The sequence below is a fragment of the Leucoraja erinacea genome, chromosome 11 (genome assembly GCF_028641065.1).
Source record: "Leucoraja erinacea ecotype New England chromosome 11, Leri_hhj_1, whole genome shotgun sequence".
Taxonomy (NCBI): domain Eukaryota; kingdom Metazoa; phylum Chordata; class Chondrichthyes; order Rajiformes; family Rajidae; genus Leucoraja; species Leucoraja erinaceus.
This window is the reverse complement of record NC_073387.1, coordinates 44,052,237-44,071,689: the sequence shown is the minus strand read 5'-3', so window position 1 is coordinate 44,071,689 and position 19,453 is coordinate 44,052,237. Positions and strand designations below refer to the sequence as shown.

General features: G+C 43.7%; 2 protein-coding genes across 2 annotated transcripts in view; one reads left to right on the top strand and one right to left on the bottom strand.

Moving 5' to 3' along the window:
- Positions 1-19,453, top strand: part of pfdn1 (prefoldin subunit 1) — a 374,815-nt gene that overhangs the window by 223,984 nt on the left and 131,378 nt on the right. The window lies entirely within an intron of this gene.
- The window catches only part of rufy1 (RUN and FYVE domain containing 1), a 43,707-nt gene continuing 24,965 nt past the window's right edge, over positions 712-19,453 (bottom strand). Inside the window, exons 14-18 of the mRNA XM_055643117.1 lie at positions 17,679-17,808; positions 16,421-16,515; positions 4,225-4,273; positions 3,851-3,928; positions 712-1,465 (exon numbers count right to left, since the gene is read on the bottom strand). Coding sequence (XP_055499092.1) covers positions 1,322-1,465; positions 3,851-3,928; positions 4,225-4,273; positions 16,421-16,515; positions 17,679-17,808 — 496 coding nt within the window. The 3' untranslated portion in view covers positions 712-1,321. The remainder of the gene's footprint in view (positions 1,466-3,850; positions 3,929-4,224; positions 4,274-16,420; positions 16,516-17,678; positions 17,809-19,453) is intronic.

Below are 19,453 nucleotides of genomic sequence, written 5' to 3'. Positions count from 1 at the left end.
TTGTACCATAATCAATAATTGAAGGCAGAGTTGAAGAACTGTTCAAAATACTGAGTAACTCAGTGGGACAGGCACCATCTCTGCATAGAAGGAATGCAGAATTGAGTCTCCATTCCAAGTAGTTCCAACTTTTTGTGTCTTTTGATGTAAACCCACATCTGCAGTTCCATAGAAACATAAAAAAATAGGTGCAGGAGTAGGCCATTTGGCCTTCAAGCCATTCAATATGATCACGGCTCATCTAAAATCAGTACCCCATTCCACCTTTTTCCCCATATCCCTTGATTCCTTTAACCCTTAGAGCTAAATAACTCTTGAAGCTTGTGGAAATTCCTTCTTACACATGGTTCAAAATACATGTGAGCATTGATTAGATTTACCTAACACTTGAACAAATGCAGAGAAGTTTTGGACAGCATTTGAAACAGTAGCTTCTGAGCATACAGGGCACTGCACAAGATGCAGAAAGCAGTACAAGTGTGATAGAAAATCAAGATTTCTGTACATCAGACTGCCAGATTGTGTTTTGGTTAGTTCGCTGAAGTGATTTACTCGTGTTATTTACTGTAAGTAGATTTGAACCATTACATTTAAGATTTATATCAACAGTACCCAATAAAACTCAGTATACATGTAAAAAAATTAGTTAAACTCAGCTCATTGAGTTACAATTAAGCCCAAGATAGAAAGCAGCCTGTACTGTAGTTGTGCATGGTTTACAATTCTTGGAAATTTAATAGTTCTGCAAGATAAAATCAGGCCAGTTCATACAGCAGACGTGAACATTCAAATAGTCATATTCCAAATTTAACACAGCTAGTCAACTTGTCCTGGATCTGGCTATACAACCATAAACAAGAGGATGATGATATTCACTGTTTTGTTGCTGTGGATAGAGCATCAGTTTCAACAGGATTGGCTCATTTGTCACACCATTACTGGTAATGCAGTCATTAACCAAAGGCACAGAGCCATAAAAATAGCTTTGAGATACAAATACACTGCAGACCTGTGAAAACCATTTAACATTGTTACAATCATTACACTTGGCACTGTTTACTGGAGTAAAGAAAAGGGAACACAACCAGATCAGGATTCTGGTTTAATTTTCAAATTTAACATCTTATTGACAGCATATGTTAAAGTGACTTAAAGCAAATTAATATTATTACTAATAATCCATTTAATGCAACCCCTTTTGTCTGGATAGATGGAAATGTAACCTTTAGAAAAGATATTGGCATTGAAGTTAACACTTACTGATGCAGTAGAGCTAAATTGAGCAAGCACCAATAGCTGGTACAATTATGCTGTCTTCTCTTCAGGAAGCATTTGAAGAACATCGTTGTAGAAGTAGTGTATGGCAACTGTCACAGATCCGCACAGGCTTGGGGTAAGAAGGAAGTGCCAATTCGTTACTGGAACAGTTGTTGCAGAAGATGTCACCACAGTTTCTACAGTGATGCTAGGAAGTGGCAAGGAAGACGATTAGAAACAAAAATCCCATTTTGAAATGTTATTTTAGATATTTACCCATGTTACTAACCATTTAGCAAACAGTGCCAGGTTACATTAAAAACAAGTCAAGACCTGTTACAGCCAAAATCTTGTCATGGCCAGCGTTCAGCTGAATGTAGTCAATAAAAATTGAACGGGGACATTGTGGATCTGCTTTGCTTAAGTCACAGAGTAACCTTCAATGGTAGCTCATGCCCAAGTGCAAACAGACTTCAACATGATCTTAAGCATAATTTATTTTAGCACTCGACTGTACCATACAATAATAAGTATAAATAATGGTTTGCTCTATTGTTGGCAATAAGTGGTAAAAAGATACAAGTAGTTTAAAAGGGTGAATTTAACTAAATTTAACTTGCACGTTTACAGATAACCCAAATGATAATTGTTTTAAAGGAACAAAGATAGGCAAGAACATGGACATGTAAAATAGTTCCAGCAAGTTAGCACAGCCATTAATGAAGGTTGGGCATACATGCTGTCAAATTCCACATTCAGCCAGGATTTAAAATTAGTTCCAAGAAAACTAGTATTCTAACATGGATCCACAAATACAATGTAATGAATGAGTGAGACACTGCAATGTATGACCATTCATAACCTGCAGCATGTCACCAAATACTATATCAAATACTCAAGTTAGTGCTTAGTTGCATCATGGCCTCCTTAAGCATGTAGGTGACTGCAGAAGGTATTGAACATTGCTTATTATAGCATAGGCACTAGTTCTCTACCATTTAAGAGATTATCAGAAACAATGCCTCAAGAAAGCAAATATCAAAAACCCCCACCATCGCCCCACTCCTTTCTAACACCAGGAAAGTGGTATAGGAGTGAGAACCATCAACATTCAGGTCCTTGAACAGCACTACCTCCTTAGCACTGAACCATAACAGACTTTGCACTGTTTTGGGGTTATATGGCACCAAGGTTATGTTGTTTGAGCAAATGCCAGGCAATTACATTTACAGTGGAGAGCATTACTGGCTTTGATCTTTCCATTTGTGGAAGAAATTTATGCTCAGATGGTTCAACTTAAATTTAGGAAAAGGACAACGAGTGGTGTGAAAGTGCTACACCAAATAACTTCATCCCAACCAACATGGTATGAATTATAAAATTAATATGGGGAAACAGCTTTAGTTTCCATTCCCAAATGATTTGTACTTTTTCTTTGGCAAATATTAACATTTCAAGTGAAGCCCACCCTAAAGCAATTAACATTTTGTTAATGTGAAGTTTTTTTCTAAAGGGAAGTATGCCGCTATCTCAATTGACAATGAAGGAGAAGGTGAGAAAAAGTTTAAAGTTGTGCCAATCTTTGGCTAAACCAGGGTTATGAATCGGTCAAGCCATTTCTCATGAATTTCCATATTATTGCTCCAATCTCAAACAGATTTTTGGGGAGACCAAAATAATCCTAAAATTGTCAATTAACACAAACCATTCTAACCATGGATCTGAATTTTATATTTATTTATAGTCAAATCTAACAAAAGTAAATATTAAAAAAAACATTTCCATTTATATTTTAATATCAAAACAAATTTTTGACAAATAACAAAGCCTTGATTTCTTGGGCCTTAGGAATAGAAAAACAGCATTTTCCATCATAACTTTGCTAAAGGTTATTATAGAATATCAGAAGTACATACTTTGCTGTCTTCCTCAAATCAGCATTATACATATTAATATTCAAATGCCATATTTGTGAGAATTTGATATTTTGTTTCATTTTTTCCAAAAAATATCTCAAATAGCAAAGTATCTTCTAGGTGCAATTGCCATCTATCAAAATTAAAACAAAATTCACCAGATATTTTCTGGATTGATTATACTGGTGGGAACCTGTCCCGCCATATTCCTTCCTTCCACTCATGCATAACACTGGCAAATTGTATCTGAGTCGAAGTACGATTAACAGTCCTGTTATCAAGGTGCATGGCAGCATAAGCAGATCAGACCATGGTTTCTTCACTTTAAGTAGTAGATAGTCTGGAAAAAAAAAATCTACTTTTCCTACACTCTTCATCCATATGTCAAATATTTTGTTGGATGGGTCATATCAGATATTGTAGGTTTGATATCCAGTAAGCAGTACTGAAAACATTTAGGAAAACATCAAAAGGAAGGTAAGAGGCAGTGTATGATACCAAGGAGATGCTGCAGACAGTGCACAAAGACAAAAAGTTTATCAATACAAGAATAATGGACGTAAACAGGTATTCATGTAGGACTGAAAAGATGAGACTAATATGCAACAAACTTATTAAATTTGCTCCTTAAGAATTAGTTGAGTTGAAGTTTCAATATCTACTTCAGTAATTAATACCTTTCTTCTGGATATTGAGAATTCCTTTTCACATTGTTTGCAAGATGTTGCTTCATCATCTTTAAGCCAGGCATTTCCCTGTCAATAAACCAGTTTTTCCCAGCATAATTATAAAGGAACCAAATGATTATCAATTTATTTGGAATAAAGCTATATTCTTAAAATATTAATTTTATTGATAAGTTACTAAGAGGGTGAAGATTTTAAGCAGCAAATCCTGAATCGCCTCCACAAATAATAAAAAGCTACATGAATAAAACGCCACATGATAAAAAATAAATTTGTCAGCTAACCATTTTTTTAACCATTTTTTCACCATTTTATACTAAAACTCTTAATGAACTGGAATTGAAGAGAATATCAAATAAGAGTACCTTTAATGCTTTATTGACCTCCTTAATGTCCTCCATTTTCAATTTTGATCTGGGGAAAACATGACCATTCTTGTCAGATTTCTGAATCAGCTTATCAACATAAAACCTCCACAATAATTCAATGCCAGTGCCCTGCTAGGATGGGTTCTCAGTCCCCTACTATACTATATCTGACTATCCAAAGGTTTGCAGGTGGCACCACAGTGGTGGGCCGGATCACGAACAATGATGAGACTGAGTAAAGGAGAGAGTCATGGTGGCAGGAGAAGCTTTTCCGGCAATGTCAACAAGACGAAGGAGCTAGTTATTGGTGTTAGGAAGCAAGAAGCTTCAAATTCCTTTCAGGACTCTCACTTACCTTTTTTCCCACTGTCGACAACAAAACCCCAGCCATTAAAGTTGCTCCACCCCCGAATGAACAACCTCTCAGCCTCTCCACCTCTGCTGTACAAGATGCACTGAGCAAGGTGAATGAGCGCAAAGCTGCCGGCCCCGATGGCATCCCTGGCCGGGTGCTTAGGGCATGTGCTGGACAACTATCCCCAGTCCTCGCCGACATTTTCAATCTCACTGGCCCAGGGTGTTGTCCCCACTTGCTTCAAGACATCAACCATCGTGCCAGTGCCCAAACAGTCAGCTACAGGGAGTCTCAACGATTTTGGCCCAGTGGCACTCACCCCTGTCATTGCTAAGTGCTTTGAGCGGCTGATCTTGGCTCACTTCAAAGCCTGCCTCCCCCCCCCACACTGGATCCCCATCAGTTTGCCTACCGGACCAACAGGTCTACAGAGGACGCCATATCGGCGGCCCTACACTCTGCCCTGACCCACCTGGACTACAACAACTACATCAGGCTGCTGTTCATTGATTTCAGCTCTGCCTTTAACACCGTCATCCTCGCCAGCTTGATCACCAAACTCAGCGGACTTGGCATCTCCATCTCCCTCTGCAACTGGACACTGGACTTACTCCCTAACAGACCACAGTCTGTTAGGGTCAATAACCTCACCTCCTCCACTATAACACTGAAACACCGCCATCTGCCACAGTCCTGTGTGCTTTTTTTTCCCCAACCATGGACTGTTTGCCCTCCTCCCATCAAAAAGGCACAGCAGCGCCTTTACTTCCTGAGGAGGCTCAAAAAAGCCACCTGTCCCCCCGGATCCTACTTTTGCTGACGATACCATGGTAGTACCTGACTGATCAGCAGACAATGATGCGGTCAGGCCTACACGGGTGGGAGATCCAGCACATCCGGTGACGCTCCCTGCCATGGTGCCGACCGAAAATGAACGGGCTGGGAAGATCATCAAAGACCCCTCAACTCCAACATGGACGTTTGCCCTTATTGTTGACTTCAGGCAGACCAGAGGAGGAACAGTCTACAATAATACATCACATTGCTGAACTCGGAGACCCGCCGATAGATTTCTCCGGTCCCTCTGTCCCCATTGTTTAATTATTCTGTATTTTTTTATTATTCTGTATCTTCTCTCTTTCTATTTTTTTTTTAAATTTCTTTATGCACAACTACAGGTGCACAACCTTTTATCCGAAAGCCTTGGGACCAGACACTTGTCGGATTTCGGACATTTTCGGATTTCAGAATGGAAGATTTTTAGCGTAGATTAGGTAGGTAGCGCGGGCGGCTTGAAAAGTCTGGAGCAGCTGCCTCCTCCCCGGAGACCGGGAGAATCATTGCATAAATGTTAGTCCGTTTGGCCGATTTTATGTGGTGGTGGTGGTGTACAAATTTTCTTAGTCCCCTACCCCTGGTCGGCGACTCCCAACCTCGCGGAGCTCCTCCCCATCAAAAAGGCGCAGCTCCGACCCCGGCAACTCTACCCCTGGCTGCGAGGCGCAAAAAGCCAGCGCCTGCCCGCCCGGACGTCCCAGCCCGAGAATGTCGGGAGTCGGTGGCGTCGCAGCACTGGGATACCAGCGGGGAGCGAGCAATGCCTTACCGAGTCGCCGTGAGCAAGCTCCGGAGCGCTGTGGCCGCCTTCTTCCAACATTCGCGGAGCATCGCTGGATTTGGAGCCGCGGAGCTGGGGGCTCCGTCCGGCCGCGGGCGGCGCCGGTTGGAGCTCCGACCCCGGCAACTCTACCCAGGCTGCGCGGCTCCAAATCCAGCGACGCTCCGCGATGTTGTGTGTCGGCGGCCACAGCGCTCCGGAGCTTGCCGCACGGCGACCCGGTAAGGCATTGCCCGCACCCCCTGGCCAGCGCTGCGATGCCGCCGACTGACATTCGCGGAGCTGGGGCGTCCGGCCGCGGGCCGGGATTTGGAAGATCATCAAGAGTTGCCCCTCGGACCTACAACCATGGACTGTTTGGCCCCTCCGGCCACAGCGCTGCGGAGCTTACTGCACGGCGACCCGGTAAGGCATTGACCGCTCCCCGCCTCTCCGACCAGGTAGGGGATAAGAATTAAAGTTTACCCCTTCACCCCCCTTCACATAAAAGCCCTCCAAACTAACTGACTAACATTTAAGCAATGATTTACAGATGTTTAAGCGTCTCCCGGTCTCCAGGGAGGAGGCAACCGCTACAGTAGTACAGACCTGGGTTGACCGTGGGTCGTTTTGGGTCGGGTTTGGCGCCAAACGCGAGCTTTGGTGCGCAGACGACATCTGGAAAAAATGGCCGGTTTTCGGAGCTTTTCGGTTTCTGGAACACCGGATAAAAGGTTGTGCACCTGTACTACGAACTGACGCAAAACTGCATTTCGTTGTACTCATACTTGTATTTGTGTGATGACATTAAAGTTGAATTGAATTGTTGCCAGCCAGGCAACCTAGGCGGCTTTTTAGGTTGCCAAATGACAGATTAGGTGGTCATTTAAGACGGCTTGCATGACGTGTGCGATAATGTGCTCGGACGAAGTGCATGGTTACCAGTCGGAATTATGCTCAATGAAGCATTCACACATTCTGCTTCAAAAAGTCACAAACTAAGCATATTCACCAATCAAGACATGATATATACCACAATGACATGCAGCAAAATTATAATACAGTATCTCGACTCCTTTTCCACGTTGCAATGAATGCAATTTCTATTATTTCTTTTCACTTCTAAACAAAAATGTGGTTGGATTGTTCAGCGTATAATCAACCTCGGTGAGACCAACGCAGGTTTGGTGATCGCTTCGCAAAACACCTCCATTCAGTTCGCAATAACCAACCTGATCTCCCGGTGGCTCAGCACTTCAACTCCCCCTCCCATTCCGAATCCGACCTGTCTGTCCTGGGCCTCTTCCATGGCCAGAGTGAGGCCCGCCGTAAATTGGAGGAGCAGCACCTCATATTTCGCTTGCAGGAAGAATGTGCAAATTCAACACAGACAGTGCCGAGGACAGGATCGAACACAGATCTCTGGCGTGTGAGGCAGCAAGTCCACCAGCTGTGCCACTATATTTTGTTTTCCAACACACAAAAAATAATACGTTGATAACTTTGGTTACTAAAAAAAAACTATCCATTTTCAGACTAAATCTCTTAAGTGATGCTAGGTCCCCCTTTACAGCTACTGTGTGCTTTAATTCAGTTCAACACTATGGGGCAGTACATTGGGCATAAAGTTGTTGCCTAAAAGTGCCTGAGACCCGGAATTGATCCTGAATATGGGTGCTGTCTGTATGGAGTTTGCTCCTTTTCCCTTGGATCGCATGGGTTTTCTCCGGGTGCTCTTGTTTCCTTCCACATTCCGAAGGTGCGCAGGAACCTTTTTCAGACCCAACCCAAAACGTAATATTTTCGTTTTGTCCAGAGATTCCGTCTGACCTGTTGAGTTGCTCCAGCTTTTTGTGTCTATCTTCAGTTTAAACCAGCATCTGCAGTTCCTTTCTACACACACGTTACTATACAATATAACTTTATTAATCCCAGGAGGGAAATTGTGTGTGGGTATATATATATATATAAAAAATATATAGTTATATATTCATATATAAATATACACTTTGTTTTCTCATTTATAACATTGTTTACAGAGTACTATGTTTATATATTCTGTTGTGCTGCTGCAAGTAAGGATTTCATTGTTCTAACTGAGACGTGAGAGAATAAAACACTCTTGATTCTTGACTTACGTCGCTAATGTGTGGTATAGAACTAGTATACGGGTGATCGGTGGTCGGTGTGGACTCCGTGGGCTGAAGGGTCTGTTTCCATACTGTATCATTAAATTAAACTAAAAACACTAAAACCAGAGGAAATCTAAAGTAGGGTCTCTATCCAAAATGTCACCCAATTTCTTCTATCCAGAGATGCTGGCTGCTCCATGGAGTCCCCCCGCACAATTAAATCATGGAATAGTATTCACCCTACCGTAGTTACCCAACCAGACGCAACTAAATTTAAGGTAGCTCTTTTTTCCCCAAGAACCATTTTTTGTTTAAGTCAAGAGTCAAGAGAGTTTTATTGTCATGTGTCCCAAATAGGACAATGAAATTCATGCTTGCTGCAGCACAACAGAATATGTAAACATAATACAGAACAGAAGATAAAAGTTCAGTGTGTCTATTTACCATAGACCAGAAATATACACAATAAATAAACAGATAAAGTGCAATAGGCTGTTATTTTTCAAAGTTTGGTGATGGAGAGTCCACTCCAGTTTATATTCCATTTGGAATATTTTTGGAGGACCAGGAAACCAAGAAGCAAGAATTACTCCAGGGAGTTACTCCAGCTCCAGGGAGTGATTCTGCGTTGGGTTTCAGCGGTCGCGGCGAGGCAGCGACCGGACAGAAATGGCGGCCAGATCTCCCACAATGCAAAAGGAGGGAGAATGTGCCCGGCGCCGACCAGTTGCCGTGGCAGTGCGCATGTGCAGGGCGGCCGATGATGCCTGACCTGCTGAGTAACTTCAGCACTGTGTCCTGAAGGTTGAAAGCTGTTTGTATTCAAAGGATCAAGATGGTCTTCCACACTGAAAGATAGATTGGGTTGACAGCATGTAATTAGGAAGGCAAATGGAATGCAAGAATGAAGAAATCTTGCTGAAAATTATACAGACCTCTAGTAAGCTAGAATATCGGGTACTTGATATTTGTGATATCGGGTGTAGTAACAGTTTATCAGATTAATGCCTGGAATGGGGTTTAGGATTGCCTTCCGAGGAGAGTATTAAGAAGACGTGGGAGTTCATCTCCTAAAGCACACTCATTTCTTGTGAGGGTGGCATTGGACGGCATTGCCCCAGCTGGTAATAAGAATCAGGTGTCAATTTCCATGTATTGACAATTCACAATTAAAATGAAAAAAGATTCTTTATCCAGTGGAAAGGCTTAGTTACTCAGCACATTCAAGACAAGATTGATAATTTTTTGTATTTAATGGAAACAAGGGATATGGGGCACCAAGGTCTGAAGAAGGGTCTCGACCCGAACTCACTGAGTTTCTCCAGCACTTTTGTCTATGGCCGATGATGTGCTGGCCGTGGTTGTGCGCATGTGCAGACCGTGGCAGTGTGCATGTGCAAGGTGGCCGGCCGTGCCGGCGGATGAGGAGCGGCAGAGAGCGGAGAACCGGACACGGATACGGATGGCGGGTGGAAACGGGGAATGACAGAAAGAGATAGAGAGGGGGGTCTGCTCAGAGTTGAACGATAGTGTCCCAGGTGCTTGCCAAGCCATGGCTTGGCTTTTAGGTTGCCCGGCGAGACTTTAGGTCACCATTGGCACCCGGGCAACTGTTAATTTCGAGCCCTGCTTTTGTGTTAATTTTGTTACATAGATGCGATAGCCAAGAGAGCGCACCAATGCCTTTACTTCCTGAGCAGACGGAGGAAATGTGGCATGTCTCCAATGACTCATAAATTTCCTCGGATGGTCCATAGAAATCATACTGTCGAGTTGCATGGTTTGGGAATAGCTCTGCCCGAGATTGCAAAAAATTGCAGAGCTGCAGATGTAGCCCAGTCCATCACAGAGACCAGACTTTCCACCATTGACTCCATCTACCATCGCGCTCATCGGAAAAGCGGTCACCATAAAGATTTGTCCCACGCAGGTCATTCCATCTTTTACCTACTCCCATCCAGCATTAGTACACATCAGGCTCATGAGCTGCTTCTTCCCCTCATCAGGCTTCTAAACGGTATTACCATGTCAGGGTATTGTCCGATTCACCTCTGCACCATTGTGGACCTCTTCCCCTTTGCTCTGTCTATTGTACTCGAATTTGGCTTGACTGTGTTTACGTATGGTATATCTGATCCATTGGATAGCATACAAGCTTTTCACTGTACCTCAGTACATGTGACAATAATAAACCTAAACCTAATTTAGAAGAAACTGAGAACTCAAAAGGAAAAATAAATGATTTAAGGACTTAACATGCTACATGTTCCTCCTGACTGAGAAGTATGGAATTAGGGGCATGGTTTGCGAACAAGAAATAATCTGTTTTAGCATGCAATACGGAGAAATTCCACCTTTGAAGGAGTGGTGAACCTTCGGAATTGTCAACCCCGGATAGCTGCGGATTCTTAGTTATGTTCATTCAAAATAGACTGACAGATTTCTGGATATTAAAGGAATCAAGGGATTTGGGTCCAGTAGTGAAATTGGGTTCAGTATTGAGATGTTGGCCATGATATTTATTATCAGGAAAGGTGAATTTATTATGGGGAACAAGGAAAGGTGAATTTATTATGGGGAACAAGGAAATGGCAGATGAGTTGAACAGGTACTTTGGATCTGTCTTCACTAAGGAGGACAAAAATAAACTTCCTGATATAGTAGTGGCCAGAGGATCTGGTGTGACAGAGGAACTGAAGGAAATCCACATTAGGCAGGAAATGGTGTTGGATAGACTGATGGGACTGAAGGCTGATAAATCCCCAGGGCCTGATGGTCTGCATCCTATGGTACTTAAGAAAGTGGCTCTAGAAATTGTGGATGCATTGGTGATAATTTTCCAATGTTCTATAGACTCAGCATCAGTTTCTGTGGATTGGAAGGTAGCTAATGTTATCCCACTTTTTAAGAAAGGTGGGAGCGAGAAAACGGGGAATTATAGACCAGTTAACTTGACATCGGTGGTGGGAAAGATGCTGGAGTCAATTATAAAAGATGAGATAGCCGCATATTTGTATAGCAGTAACAGGATCGGTCTGAGTCAGCATGGATTTACAAATCATGCTTGACTAATCTTCTGGAATTTTTTGAAGATGTAACTAGGAAAATGGACAAGGGAGAGCCAGTGGATGTAGTGTACCTGGACTTTCAGAAAGCATTTGATAAGGTCCCACATAGGAGATTTGTGGGCAAAATTAGGGCACATGGTATTGGGGGTAGAGTGCTGACATGGATAGAGAAGTGGTTGGCAGACAGGAAACAAAGAGTAGGGATTAACGGGTCCCTTTCAGAATGACAGGCAGTGACTAGTGGGGTACCACAAGGCTCGGTGCTGGGACCGCAGCTATTTACAATATACATCAATGATTTGGATGAAGGGATTCAAAGTAACATTAGCAAATTTGCAGATGACACAAAGCTGGGTGGCAGTGTGAACTGTGAGGAGGATGCTATGAGAATGCAGGGTGACTTGGACAGGTTGGGGGAGTGGGCAGATGCATGGCAGATGAAGTTTAATGCAGATAAATGTGAGGTTATCCATTTTGGTAGCAAAAACAGGAAGGCAGATTACTATCTAAATGGTGTCAAGTTGGGAAAAGGGGATGTACAACGGGATCTGGGGGTCCTTGTACATCAGTCTCTGAAAGTAAGCATGCAGGTACAACAGGCAGTGAAGAAAGCGAATGTCATGTTTGCCTTAATAAAAAGAAGAATCGAATATAGGAGCAAAGAGGTCCTTCTGCAGTTGTACAGAGCCCCAGTGAGACCACACTTGGAGTATTGTGTGCAGTTTTGGTCCCCTAATTTGAGGAAGGACATTCTTGCTATTGAGGGAGTGCAACGTAGATTTACAAGGTTAATTCCCGGGATGGCGGGACTGTCATATGCTGAGAGAATGGAGCAGTTGGGCTTGTACACTCTAGAGTTTAGAAGGATGAGAGGGAATCTCATTGAAACATATAAGATTGTTAAGGCCTTGAACACGCTAGAGGCACGAACCATGTTCCCGATGTTGGGGGAGTCCAGAACCAGGGGCCACAGTTTAAGAATAAGAAGTAAGCCATTTAGAACGGCGACGAGGAAACACTTTTTCTCACAGAGAGTGGTGAGTCTGTGGAATTTTCTGCCTCAGAGGGCGGTGCAGGTTCTCTGGATGCTTTCAAGAGAGAGCTAGATAGGGCTCTTAAAAATAGCGGTCAGGGGATATGGGGAGAAGGCAGGAACGGGGTACTGATTGGGGATGATCAGCCATGATCACGTTGAATGGCAGTGCTGGCTCGAAGGGCCAAATGGCCTACTCCTGCACCTATTGTCTATTTTCTATTTTCTATTGATATTAAGGTTATAAGGAATAGGAGAAGAATTATGGCATTCGGCCCAATCTAGTCTACTCTGCCATTCAATCATGGCTGATCTATCTCTCCCTCCTAACCCTTCTCCTGCCTTCTCCCCATAATGCCTGTACAAATCAAGAATCTATCTATGCCTTAAAAATATCCACTGAGTCTTCTATGGCAAAGAATTCCACCGATTAACCACCCTCTGACTAAAGAAATTTCTCCTCACCTCCTTCCTAAAAGAACGTCCTTTAATTCTGAGGCTATGACCACTAGTCCTGGATTCTCCCACTCATGGAAGCATCCTGTCCACATCCACTCTATGAATGAATGAATGAATCTCTTTATTGTCATTGCACACGGTACAACAAAATTTAAAAGTCAATCCCACGGTGCGATTCACAAGAGCAATTTTAAATATATAAGAAAAGGTAAAAATATATACATATAAAAAAAATGTACAGATAAATAACAATAGCAACTGAGGTAGAACCATTCAGTTGAATGTGAGTGTTATTTCTTATTTTGCATTGTTAAGTTCACGTATGGCTATGGGGTAGAAGCTGTCTCTGAGTCTGTTTGTCCGAGTTTTGAAAAACCTGTACCGTCTGCCAGAGGGCAGCAGGTGGAACAGGTTGTGTCCAGGGTGGGAAGGGTCCTTCAGGATGTTGGCTGCCCTGCCAAGGCAGCGAGAGCTGAATATGTCCTTCAGGGAGGGCAGTGGGCAGCCAGTGATTTTTTGTGCGGTGTTGATGACCCTTTGAAGGGCTCTCCTGTCCGCTGCAGAGCAGCTGGCATACCATGTGGTTATACAGTACGCCAGCACACTGTCAATGGAGCAGCGGTAGAAGGACACCAGCAGCTTCTCCTCCAGGTTGTTTTTCCTGAGAATCCTCAGAAAGTAGAGTCGCTGCTGGGCCCTCTTGACTGCTGTGGTGGTGTTTGTAGTCCAGGAGAGATCCTCCGTAATTTGTGTGCCCAGGAATCTGAAGTCTGAGACCCTTTCCACACAGTCCCCATTGATGAATAGGGGTTTGGGGGCTGCACTGTTCTTACGGAAGTCTGTGATAATTTTCTTTGTTTTTGTGGTGTTTAGGATGAGGTTGTTGTCTGAACACCACGCTGCCAGTCTTTGGACTTCCTCCCTGTAGGCTGTCTCATCTCCTGCTGAGAAACGTCCAACCACAGTTGTGTCGTCCGCAAACTTGACGATGGTGTTGGTGGAGTGGGCGGGGGCACAATCGTGGGTGTAGAGGGCGTAGAGGAGGGGGCTCAACACACAGCCCTGTGGGGAGCCGGTGCTGAGTGTGATGGGGGTGGAGAGGTGATGGCCCAGTCTGACGGTCTGGGGGCGGTTAGACAGAAAGTCCTTGATCCAGAGGCAGATGGGTTGGGAGAGTCCTAAATCCATGAGTTTGGTGACCAGTCTGCTGGGGATGATGGTATTGAAGGCAGAGCTAAAGTCAATGAAAAGCATCCTCACATAGCTCCATATAACCATCTAACCATATAACAATTACAGCACGGAAACAGGCCATCTCGACCCTTCTAGTCTGTGCCAAACACATAATCTCCCCTAGTCCCATATACCTGTGCTCAGACCATAACCCTCCATTCCCTTCCCATCCATATAACTATATTGGTACCCCTGGTGTTCGAGGTGGGTCAGTGCAGTGTGAAGAGCAGTGGCGATAGCATCCTCAGTGGACCTATTTGCTCTGTAGGCAAACTGGTGTGGATCGAAGGTGGGCGGGAGGCTGGCTTTGATGTGCTGCTGGACCAGCCTCTCGAAACACTTCATGATGACTGGTGTGAGAGCGACCGGTCGGTAGTCGTTAAGGCCGCTGATAACAGGCTTTTTTGGTAGTGGGATGATTGTGGCAGACTTCAGGCACGGTGGGATGATGGATTTGGACAGGGACAGGTTGAAGATTTTCGAGAAGACCTCGGGGAGCTGGTCTGCACATTCCTTCAGAACCCTTCCTGTCACGCCATCCGGGCTGGCAGCCTTCCTCGGGTTCACCGCCCTGAGCACCCGCCTCACTTCATGCTCCTGCACAGTGAGGGTGTAGTTGTTGTTGTTAGGGGCTGGTGGGAGAATGGTGACGAACTCTTCTGGTTCTGTCTCGAAGCGAGCAAAGAAGCAGTTCAGTTCCTCTGCCAGTGAGGCGTCGCCGTCGGCCGTCGTGCTGTTGCTGGGCTTGTAGTTGGTGATGTGCTGGATGCCCTGCCACACCCGCCGTGGATCGTTGTTGTTAAAGTGGTCCTCTATCTTCCTCTTGTGGGCCGCTTTGGCATCCCTGATGCCTTTCTTCAGGTTGGCTCTAGCAGCGCTGTACAGGGCTCTGTTGCCAGACCTGAAGGCCGTGTTGCGGTCCTCGAGGAGAGTTTCGACCTCTTTTGACATCCACGGCTTCTGGTTGGGGTACACCCGGATGAGTTTGTCGACGGTGACTATCCAAGCAGGATTCGAAATTAGTGGTTGCCCAGGTGCCAATGGCCACCTAAAATGCTGCCGGGCAACCTAAATGCCGTGTCATTTTGCCAGGCTTGGCACTGCAGATACTGGTTTATACCAAAGATATATCAAAAAAACTGGAGTAACTCAGCGGGTCAGGCAGCATCTCTGGAGAAAAGGAACGTGACATTTTTCGTGTCGGCGGCGACTGTAGGTGCGGGGTGACGGAGGGTCGGAGCGAATGACGGGCCTCGCACAGCAGCAGCAGAGGTCGCGACAGCGGCTACACCACATCCCGCACTTCGATAGCGGCCGCTGCTTGCCACTCCGCCAACAGCGATAAACGCTTTCAAAACAGACCCCCCGCACGCCGAGGCCAGGAGGAAGGGAGGGTGGGAGGGAGGAGGAGGAGGAGGCCCCTTCTGGCGTCTGAAGCAAAGATCTTATATCACCTGCACCGCTCAGCCCCGCCCCTTCCTGTTGGCTGGCGGAGGAGGGGAGGTGGTGGCAAGGAGATCCCAACTGCCTCCCCCTTTGGTGGCAGCACTTGGCGGTGGACAGGGACGGCTAAGGCAGTGGGGTGATGTCCGAGGAGCGCTGACTCGTTACTCCCCACATCACTACCTCTCCCCCCCCCCATAATTCTGACTGGTAACTACGCACTTCGTCCGAGCACATTTATTGCACATGTCATGCAAGCCGTCTTAAATGACCACCTAAACTGTCATTTGGCAACCTAAAAAGCTGACTAGGTTGCCCGGCTGGCAACAGGGAAAAAATGTTAAGTGAGAGCCCTGCCACGCCTTTCACTATTCTGTGTGTTTCAATGAAGTCCCCTCTCATTTTTCTAAACTCCTGCGAGTACAGACCCAGTGCCGACAAATGCTCTATTAATGGTGGAGAAATCTCAAAAGGTTGTATGGAGCTTTTTACTGCTCCTATTTAAGTTCTTATGTTCTCCTTAGACATGAATTGCAAAATATTTGCAAAATTAAGTGGTATAGAGCTGCTGCTCACAGTGCCAGAAAACCGGGTTCGATCCGGACCGTGTGGCTTTTGCTCGTACTCCCTATGGCTGTGTGCATTTCCTCCAGGTTAAATGGGCTCTGTAAATTACCCCTAGTGTGTAGGCAGTGGGTGTTCTAAGTGGGCTAACATAGAACTTGTGTAAATGGGTGGTTGATGGTCAGCGTGGCCTCGGTGGCCAAAGAGCCTGTTTCAGTGAGGTACCTCTGAACTGAACTTAACTACCTGTGGCATTTTCTGTTCTGTATTTATTGTAAATTAACATTGAAAACAAGAATAATGACTTACTGACTGAGATGAAGTCCCATTTCTTGCAAGGCCTGTTCTTGTTCTTCACAGATCTTTTGCAGTTCTCTTTTTTCATCCTGTAATCTTTGCATTTCCTGTTACAAATTCAATAGTGGGTACAATTCTACTTGTACAAATGCACCTCATTTATCAGTAGAAAGGAACTGCAGATGTCAGTATATACCGAAAATAGACACAAAGTGTTGCATTAACTCAGCGGGTCAGGCAGCATCTCTGGAGAAAACGGATAGTCTAACTTGCACCTCATATATCTTTGTAATTAGAAAACCTCGCAGAGAGTGGTGGGGGCCCGGTAAGCCATGCCAGGGGTGGTGGTGGAGCCAATAACGATAGTGGCGTTTTAGAGTCTTTTGGATTTAAACATGGAAGTGCAAGGAATAGAGGAATAAGGATCATGTAGAGGTAGATGAGATTAGTTTAACTTGGCATCATATTTAGCACAAACACTGTGGGCTGAAGGGCCCCATTCCCGTGCTGTATTGTTCTATGTTCTAATGTTATTATCAGTCATCCTTCATTCGTGAGTCCGTGTGTGTGTGTATTAAATATGTATACCATTTTCCATTAAATATGTACACCATATCTTACAGAAACACATAAAATTCTTAAGAGGTTTGGACAGGGTAGATGCAGGAAAAATGGTCTCGATGTTGGGAGAGTCCAGAGCCAGGGGTCACAGTTTAAGAATAAAGGGGTAGGCCATTTAGGACTGAGACGAGGACAAACTTTTTCACCCAGAGAGTTGTGAATCTGTGGAATTCTCTGCCACAGAAGGCAATGGAAGCCAATTCACTGAATTTTTCAAGAAAGAGTTAGATTTAGCTCTAGCGATATGGGGAAAAAGCCAGAACAGGGTACTGATTTTGGACGATCAGCCATGATCCTATTGAATGGCGGTACTGGCTCAAAGGGCCGAATGGCCTACCACTGCACCTATTTTCTATTTTTTTTATGTTTCAACTTTAGATCCAGATATACAATTGCTGAATTATGACAATTAGCTAAAACAATTCAATCAAACAACTAATAAACATTCCACTTCCTTCCAATTAAGCACAAATAATTAGGCTAAGTATTACTGCACATGGGGGTTTGAGGCTCTGAAAGGCACATTTCAGAGATGTATGGCCCAGTTTTTTAGTCTTCAATGTTTTGTGCAGTTTTGATTTTTACTATAAACTGTATTTTCCAAAACTATTATTAATTGCCATCTTAAAACAGGAAATTGAACATTTACCTTTTCTAGACCTGATCTTTGCTGGAGTTGAGTTTTTAATTGGGATGTTGCATCTCCCTCTTGTTGCAGTTGCAGCTGAAGACTTTGCCTCTGTTCCTTCTCAGCTTTTAGTTCAGAATCCAAAATAGATCTTGTTTTAAAAACAAAATACACAAGAATGTTGAGCTCCCTTGCAATTTTTAAAAGTACAAGATGTTGATAGTCCACAATTTATAACTTCACATTAATCAGAAAACAGCCAATCGGATACCAAACTTAAACACAAGCGATTCATCGATAGAAACATTGATACTCATTATGAGGCATGTACTCAGAAATAATGCTTGAAATCAAATGAGATGCTCCATATAGTGCTGAAGGTTGAATGCATTGTTGGGAGGATGCTTACCTTGGTTTCGTCTGACACACAATAATCCAAGATAACATCAGTTTAGAAAAGTTATGTAAAATTTGATCCCAAGCCAAAATATTCAATGGGTGTAAATGAACAAACTTCTTGCAAGAAAAAGTCCAGAGCATTTTAAAAAAGTACTTGAGTTACTTTAATTTATAAACTAAGACTTAAAATATAACGATATGCGATGACTTCCGGTGGCGCCATGGAGTAGTAAAAGGCGCTCCATTTAGCTCCGCTCCGAAAAACACGTTAAAATACCTGGAAAATAAAAAGGGACGGAAGGAAAAACACTTATGGGCAGATGCCCGACGTCGCGTAAGTGAAGACATCAGAAATCGACGCAATACCGAATGAATACCGGTATTTTAAATGAAAAGAAGGGCTCGCAAAAGGAATCTGCCTACACCACCTCTGGTTAGACACAGAACTCGCAGGCAGATTCTACAAGAGGAAGGTGAAGAAACTTTTCAAGACTCTGAGGAAGAAAGACTTATTTCTACCATGGAAGAGCAAGAACATGATCAAGCTCTAAGACTGGCTATGGTAAAATACTTTAGAGAAGTGCTGGCTGAAAAGCTATTAACCTTAGAAACAACATTTCAAGTTCAACTCAATGTTGGGAAAACAGAAATCTGTGGAAAAATTGACACTCTACGTTCAAATTGAGGAAGTGAACACCTCTTTGAAAGGAGAAATTAAAAGGGTCGAAGAGGATATCAGTAGTAAGCTGGAACCCATCCTTCTCACCTCAAAGAAACAAGGCGACGCCATCAGAGAACTGGAGGCTGCAACTGCCGACATCTCTCAGACAACTTTAACATTGAAGAAAGAACTCGACCGTGTGTCTGGGCAATTGGCCAGAATGACCGAAAAATGCCTAGACCTTGAAGGCAGGTATATCTCCGCTTTTTTCTTTTTTTTCCCCTTCTCCTCTCCTATATCTTTATTCACTCTTTGGCCACACTACTTTGGTAGTCTAGGGGTTCTATCTTTTCTTGTTTCTCTTTCTTTTTAAATTTAAGTTAAAAGGTTAAAAATTAAGCCGTACAATAATTGTATAATTTTATATGCCAAATGTTTTATTCTTGTACAATTGCTTCTAATAAAATTAATAATTTTATATATACATACTACTGGTTGTTTGAACAATATGGACTATTTTAGTATCACATTTTAAAAAAAATATTTTTAAAAAGTCATGAGGATTACCACAATGAGGGGCATGTTCTGGTGTGAGAATGCACAGATTGAGATGTGAATTGAGGACTGGTTAATAGATGGTAAACAGAATTGGAACTATTGTTTTGGGAGGCTATATATAGCAGATTGTGAATAGCTGCGGGCACTAGTGCCATTCTGCATTAGAGATTCAGATGAG